Here is a 20,101-nt window from a genome sequence, read left to right as displayed (position 1 = left end):
ACTAGTCAATTTAATATTGTAACTCAATCATTTATATATTGTTTTTTTATTTCATATTTTTCAACACGAAATTCTCAAAAACTTCCCCTCAACTGTAACCACATGGTTATCACTCGGCAATAATTGGTATTTTAACTCAATACAGGTTTAATCATATAGCTTTTTATGGATGGATGAAATGCACAACTCAATCTGAAATCTGATATCATGATAAATTCAGAGACAGTACTAAATAAATTACATGTTAATTCAATTTAATCTGAATTTATATAAATAATTAAATTATCTTGCACATTAAAATAATCAATCAATTTAATATTATAAGCCAACCACTTATATATTACCTTTTACTTTATGTTTTTTGAACGTGGGATTCCCAACTAAACTTGTGGTAGGAGTCCCAGAAAAACTTGTGGTGGGAGTGGCAAGAGCTTGCCACTCTGTTCTCACTTCTGAATGGTGACTAGTGATGTAGGTTGCTTACATATATTTGCCTCAACCTTGCAACAAGTTAGGCAATGTTTGATATCGTAATACAATATAAAAATTTTATTATATTACATTGCATTACCACCCACTTAACACAACGTTAAAATTTTAATTAATTATCAACAGCAACTAATAATCCCATTTGAAAATTTTTATTTTTTGGAGTTTAATTTTATTTTATTAAAAAAAATTCAATTCTAATAATTTTATTGTAAAATTTATTCATTTGACATAAATTTTAAAATGAGAGAATTTATTTAAATTTATTTAATTAAAATAATTAAATATAAAATAAATTTATTTATATTTATATTTATATTTTACTCTTATTTATAAAAAAAATTTAATTTAAATATGATTATAGGATTTTACTTTTAAAAATTTTACAGCATAATCTTTTGAGATGATAATTTTTTTGAAAAAATAATAACAATAATATTCAATATTTGTCAAATAGATTGAAAACCAATTAAACCCTGATGGGCCCATATAACGTGATGAAATTTGGAACTCATTTTGTGTAGTTCAATTTCAAAGAAGCTTTTTAAACAAGACCCATCTGCCATGATGGGCCGTTATATTAATTTAAATATGTAGATAGATAGATAAAGAAATTTATAAACTTGTTTAAATAAATAATTAAATTAAAATTTTATAATTTATTAAAAATTTATAAAGATTATGGATTTATTCATCAATGCTAGTTATTATAATAACTAATAGTTATTCTAGTAACTATTAATTATTCTAGTGGCTATCTACTATTTCACTATCTAATATTTATTAGTAATTAACTATTTATATAATAATTTAAAATAAAAATATTTTATAAAAATAATTATTGAATTATTTATACGATGTTCCTATCCTGAGAAGGCACATATGGTAATTAAACAATGATTGAACTAAGTGAAAAAGTGAAGATCCTCATCTAATTATCCTAATGGTTGAAAGCAATATAACCTAAGGATAAAGGACATGGCAACACAACCGGTTTTGGTCACCCCATTAGGGCACGTACCGCCACCAATAGGAACATGCTTAGAAAGTTCACTTCTGAGATGCCCCATGAGCCAGGGCACCGCCCTATATTTTTGTCTCCTCTTAATTACTTAATTGGTTATTCACATGCATGTTGCCAAATTACTCCAATTTTCTTTTCAAATTTCTGTTAAAAAGTTGTCTTATAGCAATTTCAATCCAAGTTATTGCATTAAATTCGTATGAAAATGCTGCCATGCCTGCCGCATGGGTGGTGGGAAATTTTTATTTAAACTCAATCCATGATACTAATTTTGAAAAAAATTTTGATATAATAAAAAAAAATTTTGCTGCAATATTACACATGTGTTTGGGTAAGGATTGAGTATGGCCTCATATTTAAATCATTGAATTATTTTAAAAAGTTATCTATTAAAATTATCATATTTAAATTTAATATTTTTAATACCCTAATATGTTTTCATTTTAATATTATTATTTAAATAATATTTGAGTTTATTTAATTTTATATATTTTAATTAATAATTTATAAAAAAAATTATTAATATTTTACATTTTAAAAATGTAGTAATTATTTAAGGTAAATAAATTTTATTTATTTAAAATATAAAAAATAAAAAATTTATAAATATTATTATAAAAATATATTTTATAAATAATTAATTATTTATATAAATAAATTTAAATAATGAATAGGCTATGCACGGTTTTTAAGGTCTCAAATCAAGTCGAAAATTATACCAAACTAAATTTATTTTAATATTTTACTTAGGTTTTAGTTAGTTCTTTGCGATAAACTAAATTGAAACCGTATCAAAACCGAGCAAATTTTGTATCAAATTAAGAACTATATTTATACATATATTTTTATATTTTTTTTTATATATTATATATTTTCAATTTAATTATATATATTTATATATGTATGTATATTATGGACTAAATACAACTAATATTATATTTTATTTCTTGATTTTTTTAAATAATTTTAATTATAAATACATTAAATTACCTTATAATTTAATTATAAGTGTATTATATTTGTATCTTATAAATAAAAATTACATAATCAGTAAATAGTTAAAAGGTATATTATATGATATATTTAGACTATTATATTATATAATATATTTAATTTTAAATTATATATGTACCTTATAATAAAATATTATATAATTTAAAAATAATTAAAAAGATATATTATATGATATATTATATATTAATAACTCATTTCAAAATTTAAATATAAAAGATTTTTTATGAATATAATTGTATAAAATCATTTCAAAAATTAAGAATTGAATCGAATTGAACTATACAAAACCGAATCAAAATTAAAAAATTAAAAATTATATTAAATCAAAATCGAAATAATGAATAAATAAATTAAAACTGAAACTGTACTAAAATTTCAATTCAACTTCAGTTTTTAAAACCCCAAACCGGATATCGAACCGCATAACCCAAATTAACGATTAAATAAAATACAGTTAATTGAGTACTCAAAGATAACATATTGTGGTCCCTAATTACCACAAGTCTACTTAAAAGCATGTGGTGTCAATTTTCCACGTATTTATGACAAGACCAGCTTCAACTTAAGGGGTTGCTTTCTATGGAAAAAGATAAAATATATATAAAAAAACACTTTTGTCCTATTTTTGAGAGAATATTAATGTGCCTTAATTTAATATTATATGAATTTTTTTAAAAATTATCAAGTTTTGAATTAAAATTTTAATTAGAATTAATAATAAAAAAAAAACCAGTAAAGGATGTTTAGAGAACTAGAAGGGATTAAAAGAAGGCCAAATCACTTAGAAAAATCTAAAATTTTTAGTATTTGTGTAAATTTAGTTGGGGTAACAATCTATTAAGTATAGTTTCAAAAAACAAAAATCTGCAAAGTTTCTCAAATTTTAGGAGATTTCTATAGAGGATTTTTTTTTTAATTATGTAATCGGAATAAAAATTTACATTAATTAAGTGCATTTATTTTTTCAATAATAAAAATGCCAATATTTGTGTTAAACAGTCATCCCTTATCCTCTATTTATTTTATGAAAAATAACTTGTATACGAAATATAACTTTTAAAAAATATTTTTTATGAAAATATTTTTATTATTTAGCCAGAATATTAAACTATTGATATATGTTTATATTATGCATGTATATATGTTTTCACAATTTAATAAGAAGTTCAGAAAATAACATAAAAAGAGAAAGTTATTTTCCTCAAAAATTACTTAATTTTGTTTTGACCAACAAATTTTTTTTATTAATCTATTTTTTTTAGTGTCTCAAATATTAGAAAATGCAAAAAGAAAGCCTAATGTTAAACTTTTTTAAAAAATATTTACTAGTTTAATTATTTGAATATGACCTGATATGTTTTGTAACTGTAAAATTTGTGTCAAATTGATATTTTCAAAAATTAAACATAATATGTTATATCATAATTTGTTTATATTTTGAGTATTTTATTTTATTTTATTTTTTTTAATTATTAACAATCCATAAAATTTTTAAAAGAAAATAAACTTAACTTCTATACTATCATCATTATAGAATAAATACACTCTGATCGTTAAATATGATATAATCCATACAAGACATACGTATATTTTAAAATTTTTCCTGTAGTATGGGTCAGTCACTTCATTACCGAACTAGTGGTGTAGAAAATTCACATATTCTTGGAGGCATTAGGCCTAGCTATCTTTACAAGTACCTTTCTTTAATTGCCTACCGATGCATAAACTGACGGGATAACATCGTAGTACGAGCGGGTGGCCTATATAAGCTGACTTGAGGCACTGCATATCCTTGTCTCGGTGGCTTGGAGCGCTTGCATTGCTTCTCTAATTTCAATTTCATTTTTCAAGTAAGTGTTTTCTTCATTCTGTTAATCATTTATCATTGTCTCGCATTTATCTAAGTGTATTTCCTGTTGAAACGGTTTTAGCATTGATGGAGGTGAACAAAGAACTGGGACGCGACCTTTCCGACAGATTTGTTGGGTTGAGTTCAGGAAAGGACACCATGTCAGTGCCAGCATGGAAATTTGGTTTCAAATCCTCAAGCCCTGTACAACCAGAAGATAACAATAACGAAGCTGGAATTACTGAGCTAAGAATGCAGAGCTTAGACAACAAGGCTGCTTCCCCAAATGACAACCTTGTGCGTAAAACAAAGTCATTCAATGATAGTTTCTTGGTCAATATCGATGATCTTTTCGACAATGTTTCTGCTGGAAGCTTCGATAAGACAGGTTCCCTTTTTATAGGGCTAGCTTCTAATAATGACTTAGTCTATTCTTTATGCAATTTGCATCTTATGACATTAAGAACAATAATGTGATCAGACCTTTGTGTTTTGAAATTATCTGGCTAGTCTTCCAAGGCAGCTGCTGAATGGTAGGGACTTACATCGTATTGATTTCTTGTTACCCTTTTAATCAGGGAATACTGCAATGTGTCAATCTTCATCAACTCCCAAGGAGGACTCAGATTTCCGCAAGTTGAGTAAACTACAGATTGAACCTACATTACCTATAGCTCTCAGGGTAAAACGATGACCTATAAGAGTAAGTGTTAATCTGCAGTGAAATGTGGTAGTAACTTATTAATTTTCAACTTCCTGTGCAGTTCCAGGATGTCAAATACAAGGTCTATGCTGAGAAGTACATACTTCATGGAATCACTGGATCAGCCCATCCAGGTGAAGTTCTTGCTCTTATGGGACCATCAGGATGCGGTAAAACAACTCTGCTCAATCTTCTCAGTGGAAGGGTCAAATTCAACAGTGGTGCAATCACTTACAACGATCAACCATATAACAAGTCCCTGAATCGGAGGTACATTAACCGAAATTATTAATAATGTGTTATGATAGCTATGAATGGCTAATTTGATGCCATTAATTGTGGTTGAAACAGGATTGGCTTTGTGACACAAGATGATATTGTGTTTTCCCACCTAACAGTTAAAGAAACTCTTACTTACGCTGCATTGCTCCGTCTTCCCAACATGTTGACTAGAGAACAGAAGAAAGAAAGAGCCCTGAATGTTATAAGTGAGCTAGGCCTTGAAAGGTGATTTCCTGATTTCTATCTGCATAAACTTTACTGTAAACTTCTAGTTTCCTCAAATACTTTCAATGAGGGGCTAAGATGAAGAAAGTTTACTAAAATTAATCTCCTAAAGTATTCAAAAACTAAAATTTGAAAAAAGTGAGGTCCAGGGAAGCGAAATTTGGAGACTCTGCAAGATGGAACAAGTATCCGAGTGAATGTGCGGAGAATAAGTACAGTGTAGTTCCATTTTTCCGCTTAGAAACAGATGATGCAACTCACTGAAAATTGTCTGCCTTCTTAGGTGGTAATGAACACTAATTATTGTGAAGAATTCAATAAACTGAGCTCTCTACAGCTCAACTTTGTACTACGTAGTTGAAAGGTCAGGATAGTAATAGTCCTGTTGGCTGGGGCAATGGGCTCTCCTTCTGCTACACTTTTTCTGGCAATGTTGATAACTATGATTATAGATAATTGGTTATGTAGTAGAAAACATTAACAATCACTTCAATATATTCCAGGAGTCAAAATACAGTAATTGGTGGAAAATTTGTGAGAGGGATATCAGGTGGGGAGAGAAAAAGGGTCTGCATTGGCCATGAGATTCTTCTCAACCCATCACTTCTACTCCTGGATGAGCCAACATCAGGTCTGGACTCGACAACTGCACTTAGAATTGTTCAGATTCTACAGGACATGGCAAAGGTACTAAAACTTTGGGAAAATTAACATTTGATTGAAAATGTAATTAGCATCAAGGATTATATATTTATGTTTTGCGTACCTAGGCTGGCAAGACAGTGGTGACCACGATACACCAGCCTTCTAGTAGGCTCTTCAGTAAGTTCGACAAGCTTATTCTATTGGGAAATGGAAGTTCCTTGTACTTTGGAAAGGCATCAGAAGCAATGATGTATTTCTCTTCAATTGGTTGCAATCCACTTATAGCCATGAACCCAGCAGAGTTTCTGATTGATCTTGCAAATGGAAACATAAATGATAAATCAGTTCCTTCAGAATTGGAGGACAAGTTCGTACCTGGAAATAGAAAACTAGAGACAATAAAGGAAGGGCTTTCCCCTACCGATGTCCATGAGGTCAATGACTGCCATTGATTTTTCACTTATATTAGATGAGAACTATTTTCTATAGCAATATTAATAATTCTCCTCCACAGTATCTTCTGGAGGCTTATGAAGCAAAAGTGGGAACAATGGAGAAAGAGAAGTCCCTACAGCCTGTTGTGATTGAAGGCGACATAGAGATTCATGGCAAATTGAGTCCAAGGGAATGGGGGGCAACTTGGTGGGATCAATTCTTAATTCTTGTCCGCAGGAGCCTCAAAGAGCGACGCCATGAGTACTTAAGTTTTATGCGTGTAACTCAGGTTGTAGCCACTGCTATAATAACAGGATTGCTTTGGTGGCATTCTGATGCTTCATCTCCTGAGCACTTAGAAGATCAGGCAAGTGCGGCCATTTTCTTATTATTTTCCTCCTTACGACATCAATACATTTATCATTTTCCTTTTTGCACTGTTTTCGATGGTGCCACAGGCAGGGTTGTTATTCTTCATTTCAGTATTTTGGGGCTTTTTTCCTTTATTTACTGCCATATTCACATTCCCACAAGAAAGAGCAATCCTTGCTAAAGAGAGAGGAGTTGGCATGTATAGACTCAGCGCATACTTTGCTGCAAGAAACATCAGTGATCTTCCTTTGGATCTAATAATGCCTACAGTGTTCCTTGTGATAGTCTATTTTATGGTGGGATTGAAGTTGAGCTTTCCTGCATTTTCTCTGACCTTGCTTACAGTTTTTCTCAGCATTGTGGCTTCTCAGGTACTACTTTAATTAGCTAATTGTGAATGGAAATACATGTCTTTTCTAGATCATTGTGTTATACAGCTTCAGATTTTTACATATGTACGCAGGGCCTTGGACTTGTTATAGGTGCAGCATTCATGGATGTAAAGAAAGCAACAACACTGGCTTCCATTATTCTCATGACCTTCATGTTATCTGGCGGATTATTTCTTCAGGTAAGACGAATTAATAAACCATGAAAATTCTTGCAATGAAGTTGAAAGCTATCAGTTGCCAAAGAATGATTAGATAATATAGATAATTATGCACTTATTGTTGCTAACAGATTGTAATTTGTTAAAATTTGAATGCAGAAAGTTCCAACCTTCATGTCATGGGTTCGCTACATTTCTTTCAACTATCACACATACAGGCTACTCCTGAGGATACAGTACCCTTGCTCAGATCCAGCTCCTGGTTCAAGCCATTGTCAATCTCCCCTTTTCACCAATTTAAGACTAGATCATGGTGGAAAAGAAGTGGTAGCAATGACAGTGATGATTGTTGCATATCGCCAACTGGCCTACTTCTTCTTAAGGAAAATGAAACTAAGGAAAATGGCTTAGTTAATGTCATCCTCAAAAGTTCACAATAGAATTGGTTATATATATTGGGTTATATCCAAAGGAGATCGAGAGGACTAAAGTTTAATGTGAGGGTTCTCTTGGAGTATAATTGGCTTAATGGGTAGTATAGTTTAGTGAGAGATGGCAGACATGGCTTGTGAACGTAACTCTATGTGGAGAAGGTGTTTTATGTTTGTACTTTATTTTTTTTATATAGTTTATACACTTAAGCAGTGCACAACACATTACATACATAAACTTTAAACCATATGTTTTACTAATTGCATGCTCCTCTTCTAGTAGTACTGTAAGCTGCCAAGAAGAGCCCTCTGGCCTGCAAAAGGGAATTAATAATCAGAAATATATGCAAGATTTTTTTTTTCTGTAAATACTTAATTGATGCTTCTAAAATGCATAATCACTTTCTACCAACCTAGTATAAGCTTTGGCTCGACACCATGGAGCGTAAAGTGTTGTTGGAAAAGTGCAACTGTGGGGATAAAATTCTCATAGTGAAAAGAGGACATACACTGCCTTAAAATTTGGATTAGATTTAATGTCAATCTCATGAGTGATTGTAAGAAGGACTCTCCCCAAATGTTTTAGGCTTTCCGAATCACAGCAAACTAATATTAGAGAATATGAACTAGTGATGAAGCATAAATACTCGAGGTAATTGAAAGGATGCGGAAGAGACACACACTTGAGGGGTTTATTATTGGAAGAATGCAAATATGAATCGTGAGTTGTGTAATCTCAACTTGATCGAGCTGATTTTCTATATTTGAGATGCTTGAAAAACTCCAATTTAATTTCAGTAGACTGCATAACCATAATTAAAAGTTTAGAATCTCTGATACAACGTCAAATGAGCTTTGATTGACTTCAAATTAAGGATTGATTAATATTTTTTTGAATTATATCACTATATAAGCCTAAAAGTATAATTTTAAACAAATTCAATTGTATCTAATGAGCAAGAAAGGGGAACTAGTACTTAGAGAAACTGGAACCTAGAACAATGATTGCAGTGGGAGATGTGGCTCCAGCCTATACCACTTATAATGGTTAGGTCCCGTTAACGATTAGGTTCAGGGTTTTGTACTCAGTTAGTTGAGGTTCTATTTTCCTAGAAACCTGCGTTTGGTTGGTTAATTGAGAGGTAAAGTTGTGGGTAGTGACGAGGGGAGGAAGGTTAATGGTGATTTAGAAATTAAATCAGAAATTAACTGGTGATTGAGTTCTGATTTTGGTGTGGAATTGATGGGGAAGAAAGTGGACACAGGAAGAGAGTGTGAGGCCAAAGGGATTATGATGTGAACCTTCAAGTAATTGGTAACTTGAAAATTCACATTCAAGAATTAAAGGAACAATATGGAAAGCACCAAATCAAGATGTATTAATTTGATTCTTTGAACCAGCACAATCAGATTGCTGTGTAATTCAAAAAAAATATCAGAAATGGGATTCTTGACCTAATTCATATGGAGAATGAATAAACCAAGAATATTATGCACATTAAACCTTGCAAGATAGAAATCTCAGCAAGTTAATGAGCTTCACAAGAACAAAGGCAACAACCAATTTACTCACTAAAGGAGCAGAAACAATCTTTCATTAATATTCAAAGTGTCTCCTCCACTCTCTCATTACACTTATATTTATAGTTTCTTGGCTCCAAAGCTAAATACAAAAATATCCCTACTTTAGTAACAGCTGCAAGGAGCTTTTAAGTCTAAACAAAAATTAATCTATAAAAAGGCTAAAAACTCCTAATAAAAAGTAAATTTAATACAGCAGCAAATAAGGGCATTTAAATCCAAAAGAGAGGTGGTTATAACAGCAAGGAATATTCTTTCAAAAAAGGTGCCAGCAGATGCATGTACATAGGTTGGATCTGGTACATGCATATCCACAGGTTATTGATGGGGCGAATCCGCAAGTATATGGGTCGTCTCAAGTAATAAAGTGATGAATAAAGTATCGTTCCCACAAGGATTTACTGTTTGAGTACCGAACTATGAATGAAGCGATTATTTGGGCTAATGATTAATGGATAAATGGTAACTGTAAATAAGCAAGGTAAATTGATTAATCTAATTGAAATGGGTAAAGAGTAAAAAAATAAATTCTAATTCTAGTTCGCAATTAAACTAAATTGATAATGGGTAATTTAAATGAAAGTCTAATTATGATAAAAGTGATTCCAGAGTTGGGGGTTTATGCATAAATTAATTGAGATTTGTATTGGGCATTCCAATTTTTAGGGAAAAATAGAGTTTGAAGGTGATTAATTCTAAATTCCTTTGATTTATTTTTCAAGCAAACCAAAGTGTGTTCTAAAATAACCAAACCTACTTTCGTATGATATTTGATTACTCTGAAACCCATTAAGTTTTGTAACCAATCATTAATTCCTCTTAAAATCCTAGTTTATTTCTAAATCTAGGTAATTTTAAGTTCCAATCCTTGATTATCTATCAATGACTTTCACATTTCGGTCCTTCAATCAAAGATTAACACAATACCTGATGGATACCAACATTAGGCAAGTAAATCAAGCACACAAGGAAGGAATCAAAACTCATATTTATGTAAAATAAGGAAATACCCAGTCCAAATTCACAAATTAATCTAAAACATATTTCCCAACTCTGAAATCTAAAGAGTTTACTCACTCATTATGGTATTTACAAGAAAGATTGATGGAAAAGTAAAGAAAAACATGATAAAAGGACTAAAATAGAAAAAACCCAGGTAGAAGAACCAAAATCTCTGGTTTCTGGAGCTCCAAAACTGGTGCAGCAGCTCCTCCCCAAGAGAAAATGGCGTCTCCTCTCTCTCTCTATTAAATTTTCTTTCCTTTTTGTCTTTCCTCCCTTTTCCTCTTGTTTTTTTTTTTTTGCCAAAACTAGGAAATGATGAATTTATATGGTCCCAAAAAGTTGCCCTAAAAGTAAATAAGAGCCAATGAGTGGATAGGAAATGAGGTGTTAAATTATCCAAGTCAGCAGCACTATTCACGTTCTGGGCAGTTTGCTTAGGGTTCGGCTTAACCCTAAGCAGCTTCTTAGCAAATTTCAGCTTCAGTCGACTATGCGCTAAGGTTGCGGCACTCAAAGAAATCTCTGACCTTTAGAGTAAAATAGACTTTTCTGCTCATGCTTGACTTGTGTTGTACCTTAAGCACTGCCGCTTTACCTTAAGCAGGATCTTAAGCAAAGTCTCAAGCAAATTTCGGCTAACTTGCTCTTTCAAAGCTTGATTTCTTCAACTTTCCTCCATGCTTAAAGAATTCCCAATTTATTCAAATCACTTCCTAATGCACTCATTGATCTTCGATTTTCCACAAAATCCTATCAAAAACAACAAAATTACAAAAATCAAATATAAAGTATCTAAAGTTAACAAATAAGCTAAAATAAAGCTAAAAATATAAAATACACTAAAATATGAGGGCAAAATGGATGCAAAACTACCCTAAAATGCCTATATGAAATGAGTGTAACAAATTCCCCCAAACTCAAACCTTTGCTTGTCCTCAAGCAAATTTAAAACAATTAATGCAATTTGGGGTACCTTACCTTAAATTTATGAAAATTACTCATCCAAACTCTTAAACTTACTTTTAGCCACCAACACACCATATACCCACTTTCAAGGTACAAAGAATTCAATCCTTACCAAAGTTATTGTAACACCCCCGTTTGCATAGCCTGGTATATTTCACTGTTCCAGTGATCGGAATCGGTCCGGACAATTAAGGGGATTAGAACCATACTTAAGACAACGGGAAACACAAGTAATTAGTAATTTCCAATTATTTAAGCATAAACAAGAAAAATAGAACATAAGAAGTTAAACGAGCTGAGAGTCACAGCGATGGGTGACCTTCTCGGGAACGACTGCGAAGTCATTTTAAACTCAAATTTCGAACCGTAAAAAGTGACGCCGCGGTCCTTAGGACCCTTATAAACACAGTGAAAAAGAGAAAATCATAAAAAATAACTGTTAAGCCAGTCAAATAATTAGGTCAGTAAGCAGGAAGAATTATGGAATTACAAACCGGGATGAACCGGCGAGGGGCGATTTGGTCAATTGACCCTGAGAGCTGACTCCTGACCTAACTATCAAATAAAATCGGAGAAAAGAAAATTTTGGAGTCGAGAATTAAATTAAAGAACTAATAGAAAAATAAATAAATAAAAAGGAAAAAGAAAAAGTGTAGGGAGATGACATCATGCATGATGTCATAAGAGTAATAATTAATAAATTAATTAAATTAATTTTTTTGGGTCTTCCATAAGCTAAAATACATAAAAGAAATAAAAAGAAAAAAAAATTATTTTGGTCATCTTTTTCCCATTGTTGCCGCCTCACCCTTTTCCTCTCATCTCCATGAATGGCCCTCCATTAAAGCTTGCACTCAAGCTTTAATTTCTTCACTTAATCTTAATAACTCCCATAAAAACCTTACAAGAGCTTGTTATCTCAACTTAAAAACAAGAAAGAAAGAAGAAAAGAAGAGAAAAATTGAAGATTGGATATTAAAGTTGAGGTAAGCACATCAATTTGAAAGTTTGTAATTATTTGTTGTGTTTTTAGTTGGAATTAGCTTGAAATATGCTTAAAAAAAAAAAAATAGTGAGGGACCATTACTGAAATTTTGGCCAGCATGTGTATAGGGGTATATTTACATGGTTTGATAGATTTAAATATATATCTGAGCTTGTTTGAGATGAAGAAACATGTATGTATGCATGGAATCAATCAAATGCAACAATTTAGTGTGGCTGGTTTGGATACTTAGGGTTTATGAACCAAAAATGTAAGAAATGAGTAAATGGTGTCTTGGACCTATTGTGAAGTGAAAAATGGTCATTTGTGACCAAATGAGTTATGTTGGAATGGTTGGAGTGAAAGCTAAATTCGGAGGGAGTGTGGTCATGCTGCTGGCAGCATGACCAAGTCAGCTTTGAAGGACCAAAAATGAAATTTTACAAGTCCAATTGATATGGGACCAATTGGGGATGAAAATAGACATAAAATGACACAATTTTCATTTAGGAACCATACCCAAAAAGTGACCAAAACCTAGTGAACAAATTGACCAAAGTTGGATAAGTGCAGGCTGCCCTGTACAAACTGACCAAATGAACAGTGTTTGTTCATTTGGTCATAACTCGAGCTATGCTGGTCCAAATGACCTGAAATTTTACCAGTGGCTAGATGAGATATAGACCTAAAACTTTCATGAAGAACACAAACTCAAATTCTGCCAGCAACTAAGTGATTTGGCCACCCTAATTTGGTGACCCAAAACTGCCAGCACCAAATTTGCCCAGAAAATCTGGGTTGTTTCTAATCTAGCAGCTATGGTTCAAATGGCCATAACTTGAGCTAAAAAACTCTAATTGGGGTGATTCAAATATGAGAATAAACTTAAGACAATAAGGAACATTTTCTATGAAGGAAGTTTTGTAAAATTCCAACAGTAAAATTACCAATGGAACAGTGCAACTAGGGACACCAAAACTGAAAATTTGACAATTTTGCCTAAAGGACTTAAGCTTTGAGAAAATGACCAAAACCAACAAGTTTAGTGACCAAAATGTGGTATGTGGGTGAAGTTGGAATTCCCATACCTATTAAGCCTTAGAAAGTCAATAAGTTGACTTGAATAGTGCAGTGAATAGTAACCCGAAACACAAAATTTCAAGAACATCGAATTTAGCACTTTAGAGCTAGGTAAAAGTGAAGTTAAATTTATTATTGGATTTATGCTAAGTTATGGTACTGAAACACTATGAAATTGTGTGTTTCAGTAGAAAAGAATACCGGGACAGAACCCGAGGAGTCGAGTCAAGGCCAACAGGCGACTCGTTTGAGGTTTGTGCATAACGTATACTTTTTATAATCATCTTTTGCATACTGTTTTGAATAATGTGAAATATTGAATTATGGCATTCTTATGATGTTTTGATTTAAATTGTTGAAAGTTATTATGTATATTGAAATGACAATGTTTAGCAAATTGTTAAGATAAGTTTTGAAACCATAGTCATGACCATATATTTGAACACCTCACTAGCACGACTAGTGGAGGTAATTAGTTTCGAATTTTGATTCCTTCTCTGGAGAAGTGTTGAGGTGTGCCAGTAGAAGAGGATGTGAATGGATATCCATATATTTGAGCTAGCTAGCCTTGTGATGTGATTTCTCTTTAGCCTCTGGCTATTAAGATTCTATTTGTTTCGAATGGCATGATCTAACTGTGAGTTTTATGAAACGTGTTTTGATACTTCGAAATGAACTTGGTTTGCATTAAACCTCATAATTCATGTTTTGTGTTTAATGCTTATGTTTAGTCAAATTTTTGAATAAACGTGATTTATATTTTGCATAAAAATTATCTTAGTATGTTGTGCACCACTGAGTCCTAGTACTCAGCAATAGCTTCTATTGCTATCGTAGATACGAAGACTCGAAGAGTAGCAGACTGAGCTGCTAAGGATTGAGGATCTTCCTGTTTTGAAGCTATCGGGTATAATTTATACCCTAATTGTAAATATTTCTTTTGATGTATGTATTGCATATAAATGTATGGACATATAAATGGGTCTTGAACAGCTTGTACAAAAATTTGTATGAACTTTGTAATAAAGTTTAGTTTATGTTTCTTTTGATATAAATTTGTAAGGATGTGTATAAATTGTTTTGTTTTTTATGAAATATGAGTGAAACTATTTTATTTATATTGAATGAAATGTATTGCTAGTATTTTGAGGATAATTGAATTTTGAACTTGAGAAATTGATTGAAATGAATTGAGTTTGATTGTGAAATTGAAGTAGTTGTTGAGAAGAATTTTTAGAAGTGCTTTTTACAGGTATTTGAAGAACTGTTTTCTCAAAATACAGAGGGTACTCTGTCAAAATTTTTATAAAATTTGCGTAAAAATAAAATGGGCCAAAAATATTAACTAGTTTTAATTTTAACTAAATGTTTTAAATACTTATTAGAAAATGCTCACCACTTATCAAAAAAAAAATTGTTTTAAAATCCCTCGTAGGGTACTTAATGATTTATCGGTAGGTGAAGTTCTGTAGTTCATTAGGTATTCTACAGGATCATGTTATGCCTTACAGAAGGGTAAGGTGTGACATATTTTAGTGGTATGAGAGCAAGTTTTTGAAGTATGTTTTAAATTGTGAATTTGTGTCTTTTCTTTGTTAAGTATAACTGCTCAATGTCCATAATTGTTACATACAGTGCATTACATCATGAATATGAACTAACGGAGGGAAATCTCCTTGTGTTACTTGTTCAGGAGATACCCTAACTTCAGCCTGAAATGGAAGAAGGAGATCGCTCAATTGAGCAGTCTGTTGAAGCTGAGGCACAAGGGGAAGCCCCAGCTTTACCGAATGTTAGTGGGTTAGTAGCACCAGCCCCGCAAATGCCGCAGTTTCCTGCACAGTTTGCACAGCAGATGGCGGCAATGTTTCAACAAATGGCTGGAGGTATGCCTGTTCAAGCTCCACCCCAACCACCTGTGGCACAACCACTGCCTCCAGCCAGACAGTATGATAAGTTACTGAAGTATGGGGCTACAGAATTTAAGGGTACACTGGACCTTTTGGAGGCAGAGCAATGGCTTGAAAGAATGGACAGAGTATTTAAGAAGCTGCACTGCCAAGATGAACTGAAGTTTGAATTCTCTGTGTCGCTATTGCAAAGGGATGCGTATGATTAGTGGAAGACCATCCCCCACAGCTTGGTTGAACCACCAGTGCTGACTGGGATGACTTCATCAGAGAGTTCAGACAGAAATACATCCCAGATGCATATTGTGATACCCCGTACCCGTGTACAGTATACCCGAGTAAGTAATGCCACACGGTGTACCGGCACACTCTAATATACCTTAATTAATTTTCATCATAACTTTGAATATAATTTGTAAAATATAACTCATTTAAGTCATTTATTGAAATCATAATTTATTTGAGGTTCCGAAAATTTTAAAGAAAATCGTGAGTCCAGGCTAAAAATGGAGAAAGCAGTTCTTGAACTGTGAAAAACACTTCCAATAAACAAATTCATTCATTCTCAACTCCAATATCATCACAAAACTCAATATCAAGATCTCAACATTTCAATTTCAATTCTCATTCATCCATCACATGTGATGATCACATATAAATCACAAATAAACATTTACTTTTCCATTCACAAATACAATTTTCATAATTTACATAAACATCAATATACATTACATAAGTTTAATTTCATATGAGAAAATCAAAATTTAGTTACAAAATGTCAAAATGACACCTAGTGTCCTACCAATGCACTGCAGAAGTTGAGGTGACAAGGACACTGTGCAGAACTGCAGGATGGACTCACCCAGTCTGTGGTCTACTGGGCTCACGATCAGGATCTCCAGTACCTACGCGTGGCAAAAGCAACGCGCTAAGCAATAATGCTTAGTGGTGCAATAATATAATAAAAGAAAATAGCAGAAAATAAATATGTATAGAATATGTATGATTTGTTTGTTTGGTATTGGTATATCCATCATTTCATTAACTTTGTTCACCTTCATTCATTTGGTTGCCCAAGTAACCTACACTAGACGACTGGACTGGATAACGGGTAAACTGGCACTGGGTATCTAGTACCTCGGGCCGTCACACCATCGGTCACATATGCATCTCCGGCAGTGTAATGAGCTAACAATGTCAGAATATATCGAGCACAAGGCCAAATCTCAATGCAAGGTCAGAATGGCTAAAAGCCATAAAATCACGGAATGGCATATTGCCATGTGCAGTACTGCTAACTGAACCCTATTGGCATGCCAAACTATCCAAACCAATCTTGTTAGGTATACTAGGGCATTTGAAACTTTTAAATTCTTCAATTTGTGAATTTTAAGTTTTGGTGTTACTATTCACCTCATTGGTCAACAAAAATGTTGACTTTTGGATAGGAAATATATACATTGACTTTGGCACTCCCAACATACCACATTTGGCATTTAAAACTTGTTGGAATTGGTCACTATTACCATTTCTCAACTTAAATCTAAGAGGGCAAAAATTTCAGTTTTTGTGACCCAACTTTACTATTCCATTGGGCTCTGTTGCAGTGGGAATTTGAGGAAATGGTAAACATGAAAGTTGTTCCTTATTTTGTCTAATTGAATTTCCTTTTTTGAATCACTCCATTTGGAGTTTTGAAGCTCCAGATATGGTCCAAAAACCACAACTGGCCGGATTTCCATTCTGCAGAAATTACCAAATCTGATACCATGAGCAAAGGATTGTGATTGCATTTTGGAATAGGTTCTGGCCATAATTTGGGGTAGGTTTCTTCATGAAAGTTGTTTGTCTATATCTTACTTGTTGCTGTAAAAATTTCAGGTCAATTGACCATTTCTACAGTGAGTTATGGCCTCATTTGGTCATTTCTGCAGGTGCTGTTGCAGGGGATCCGAATTGGGGCCAACTTTTAGTCCTCTTGCTTTGGTCTTTTGGGCATGGTTTCTTCAGCAAAAATGTGCCATTATAAGCCTAGTTTCATGTCCAATTGGCCAAACACCAATTGGACCAACACAGCCAAAGTTATGGCTGTGTAATTGGACTGAAATCTCAGTTCATTGCTGCTGTCCCTAGGCAGCATAGTCATTCACTTTTCCATGCATTTTTTTCAGTCCATATTATGGTCAAATCTCCTCAAATGGTCACTAATTGACCATTAGAATGTTCTTTAACAATTGCATAAGCCAAGTTCACATTTTACTCCCAAAACCCTAGTTCAAAGTCATGATTTATACAATTTACCTTAGTTAGCTACTAATTCACTATTCTTATGTTTATAAACTTCAAACATGGTTTCTAGTTCACTCCAAGCTCATCAAAAACACTCATTCCTATTCCTTCAATAGGGCAGCCGAAATTCATGTACACATACACATGAGTTTTGTTCATTTAAATTTCATTTTCTTACTATATTCAAGTTCCTATACATGAAATTAAAGAGTTTTAGGTATATAGTGCACTAACCTTTAAGTGGCAGAATTTTTTCCCAACTCAAAACTTCACTTTCTTTCCTCTTCTTGGCTGCCAAAAGCTTCCCCAAGAGATATGGTCAAGTTTTAATGAAAGGGGTTAGGGATTAGTAGTGTAAACAAGAGGGAAATGAAGCTTTTGTTGCAAATCAATGGAGGGAGATGGGGAGAGGGTTTCGGATGGCTGTTTGTGAAGAAGATGGCTGCTGCATTTTTTTCTCCTTTGGTCCATTTTTGGTCTCTTTTATTGGTTAATTAAAGGGTTGTTAAATTTTGATTGGTGGAAGCTTTTAAATGACCTCACATTATGTCATAATTTGCTTTTTATTTCATTTTTCTTTTCTTTTCTCCACTACTCATTTCCAATTTAATTTCTAGTAATGTTTATTCATATTTTATGTCATATTAATTATTTACTTAACTGGACAAGTCGGCCAAAAATCACCTCTGAAGGCGAAATGACCAAAATGCCCTCCGTTTGGCTCAGCGGGCCAAAATTGTCTGTACCGATTGAAAAAATTTTCTAGGTATTTTCTTGGCATTCTAATGCCATGGGAACCTCAATAACCCTTCTCTGGAGTCCCAAAAATTATTTTATAATTTTTCCCCCGGGTCTAGGGCTCCTCGTTGCGAGAACCACAACTTCCCTCTGGTTACCCATCGCTAGGGCACCGGCTCGTTGAACTTGGTTGTATTTTATTTCTAAAATTTTTGCCAAATTTTTCTTATTAATATTTGAGTTAATTATGGTCCCTCACTTTAGTTTAAATATTTTTCCGGACGTTCTAGCTGTCCGGACCGACACCGGTCACCGGAACAGTAGAATGTACGGAGTTGCTATCGGGAGGGTGTTACAACTCTTCCCCTCTAATTTAAATTTCGTCCTCAAAATTTACCTGATACAAACAGTTGAGGGAACTGTTGCCTCATCGTCTCTTCACTTTCCCAAGTTGCCTCCTCGGTGTTGTGGTGCCTCCAAAGCACTTTCACCAATGGAATTTGCTTGTTTCTCAACTCTTTCACTTCCCGAGCCAAGATCCGTAGAGGTTCTTCTTCGTATGTCAAATCCGGCTGTATTTCAATTTCTTCTCTGGAGATGACATGTGAAGGATCTGAGCGGTATCTTCTGAGCATAGACATGTGGAACACATTGTGGATCTTGTCCAGCTCTGGTGGTAAAGCTAGCCTATAGGCCACTGGACCCACACGTTCAATGACTTCATATGGGCCAATGAACCTAGGGCTTAACTTACCTTTCCTTCCAAACCTTAATACTTTCTTCCATGGTGACACCTTGAGGAACACTTTTTCGCCAACCACATATTCTATTTCTTTTCTCTTCAAGTCGGCATAGGATTTCTGTCTGTCTGAGGCAACCTTGAGATTGGCTTTGATTAGTTTTACCTTTTCCTCAGTCTGTTTCACAGTGCAGCCCCACCGTTGTCTTCGCCCAATTCAGTCCAAGACTGCTGGAGTTCTACATTTTCTCCCATACGATTGCTTCATATGGGGCCATTTGGATGCTAGCTTGGTAGCTATTGTTGTATGCAAATTACGCGATTGGGAGGTATCTATCCCAACTTCCCTCAAACTCAATGACACAACTCCTCAGCATATCCTCAAGGACCTGACATATATTTCATGTTATTATTATCATTTTAGTTCAATAGTTGTATTAATTCAATTGGTTTAATTGTTTACCTGGATTACTCTTTCTGATTGCCCATCCGTCTGAGGATGGAAAGTCATCTTTGAAGTGGAGTTGTGTACCCAAGGATTCATGCAACTTCTTCCAGAATCTTGATGTAAACCTTGGGTCTCGATCAGATATGATGGAAAGTGGAATTCCATGAAGTCTAACTATCTCACTGATATACAATTCTGCTAACTTCTCCAGTGAGTAGTCAGTCCTAACTGGCAGAAAGTGTGCTGACTTGGTCAATCTATCCACTATTACCCATGCTGCATCATGTTTCTTCCGGGTGAGAGGTAGACCACTTACAAAATCCATGGTGACCCGATCCCAT

At 33.4% G+C, this 20,101-nt stretch overlaps 1 protein-coding gene across 1 annotated transcript; it reads left to right on the top strand.

Annotated features, from left to right (window-relative positions):
- The first annotated feature begins 4,236 nt into the window (after positions 1-4,236).
- LOC110635986 (ABC transporter G family member 22) lies at positions 4,237-8,395 on the top strand. The gene is made up of 11 exons (XM_058138537.1): positions 4,237-4,377; positions 4,459-4,764; positions 4,955-5,058; positions 5,141-5,349; positions 5,431-5,586; positions 6,090-6,273; positions 6,357-6,665; positions 6,746-7,037; positions 7,129-7,409; positions 7,502-7,609; positions 7,748-8,395. Exons 2-11 carry the CDS (start codon positions 4,464-4,466, stop codon positions 7,997-7,999), a joined length of 2,196 nt encoding a protein of 731 aa, XP_057994520.1. The 5' UTR covers positions 4,237-4,377; positions 4,459-4,463; the 3' UTR covers positions 8,000-8,395.
- The last annotated feature ends 11,706 nt before the right edge of the window (positions 8,396-20,101 follow it).

The sequence above is a fragment of the Hevea brasiliensis genome, chromosome 16, assembly GCF_030052815.1.
Source record: "Hevea brasiliensis isolate MT/VB/25A 57/8 chromosome 16, ASM3005281v1, whole genome shotgun sequence".
NCBI lineage: Eukaryota > Viridiplantae > Streptophyta > Magnoliopsida > Malpighiales > Euphorbiaceae > Hevea > Hevea brasiliensis.
The sequence above is the reverse complement of the archived record's forward strand: the minus strand, read 5'-3'. Positions and strand labels throughout refer to the sequence as shown.

What these genes read in the sequence shown, in the direction of transcription:
- LOC110635986 (XM_058138537.1), top strand. Translation starts at nt 4,464, where the DNA reads ATGGAGGTGAACAAAGAACTGGGACGCGACCTTTCCGACAGATTTGTT. An exon ending in TTCTACAGGACATGGCAAAG is followed by an intron (nt 6,274 to 6,356) that starts GTACTAAAACTT and finishes TTGCGTACCTAG; the next exon opens with GCTGGCAAGACAGTGGTGAC. An exon ending in GCACTTAGAAGATCAGGCAA is followed by an intron (nt 7,038 to 7,128) that starts GTGCGGCCATTT and finishes TGCCACAGGCAG; the next exon opens with GGTTGTTATTCTTCATTTCA.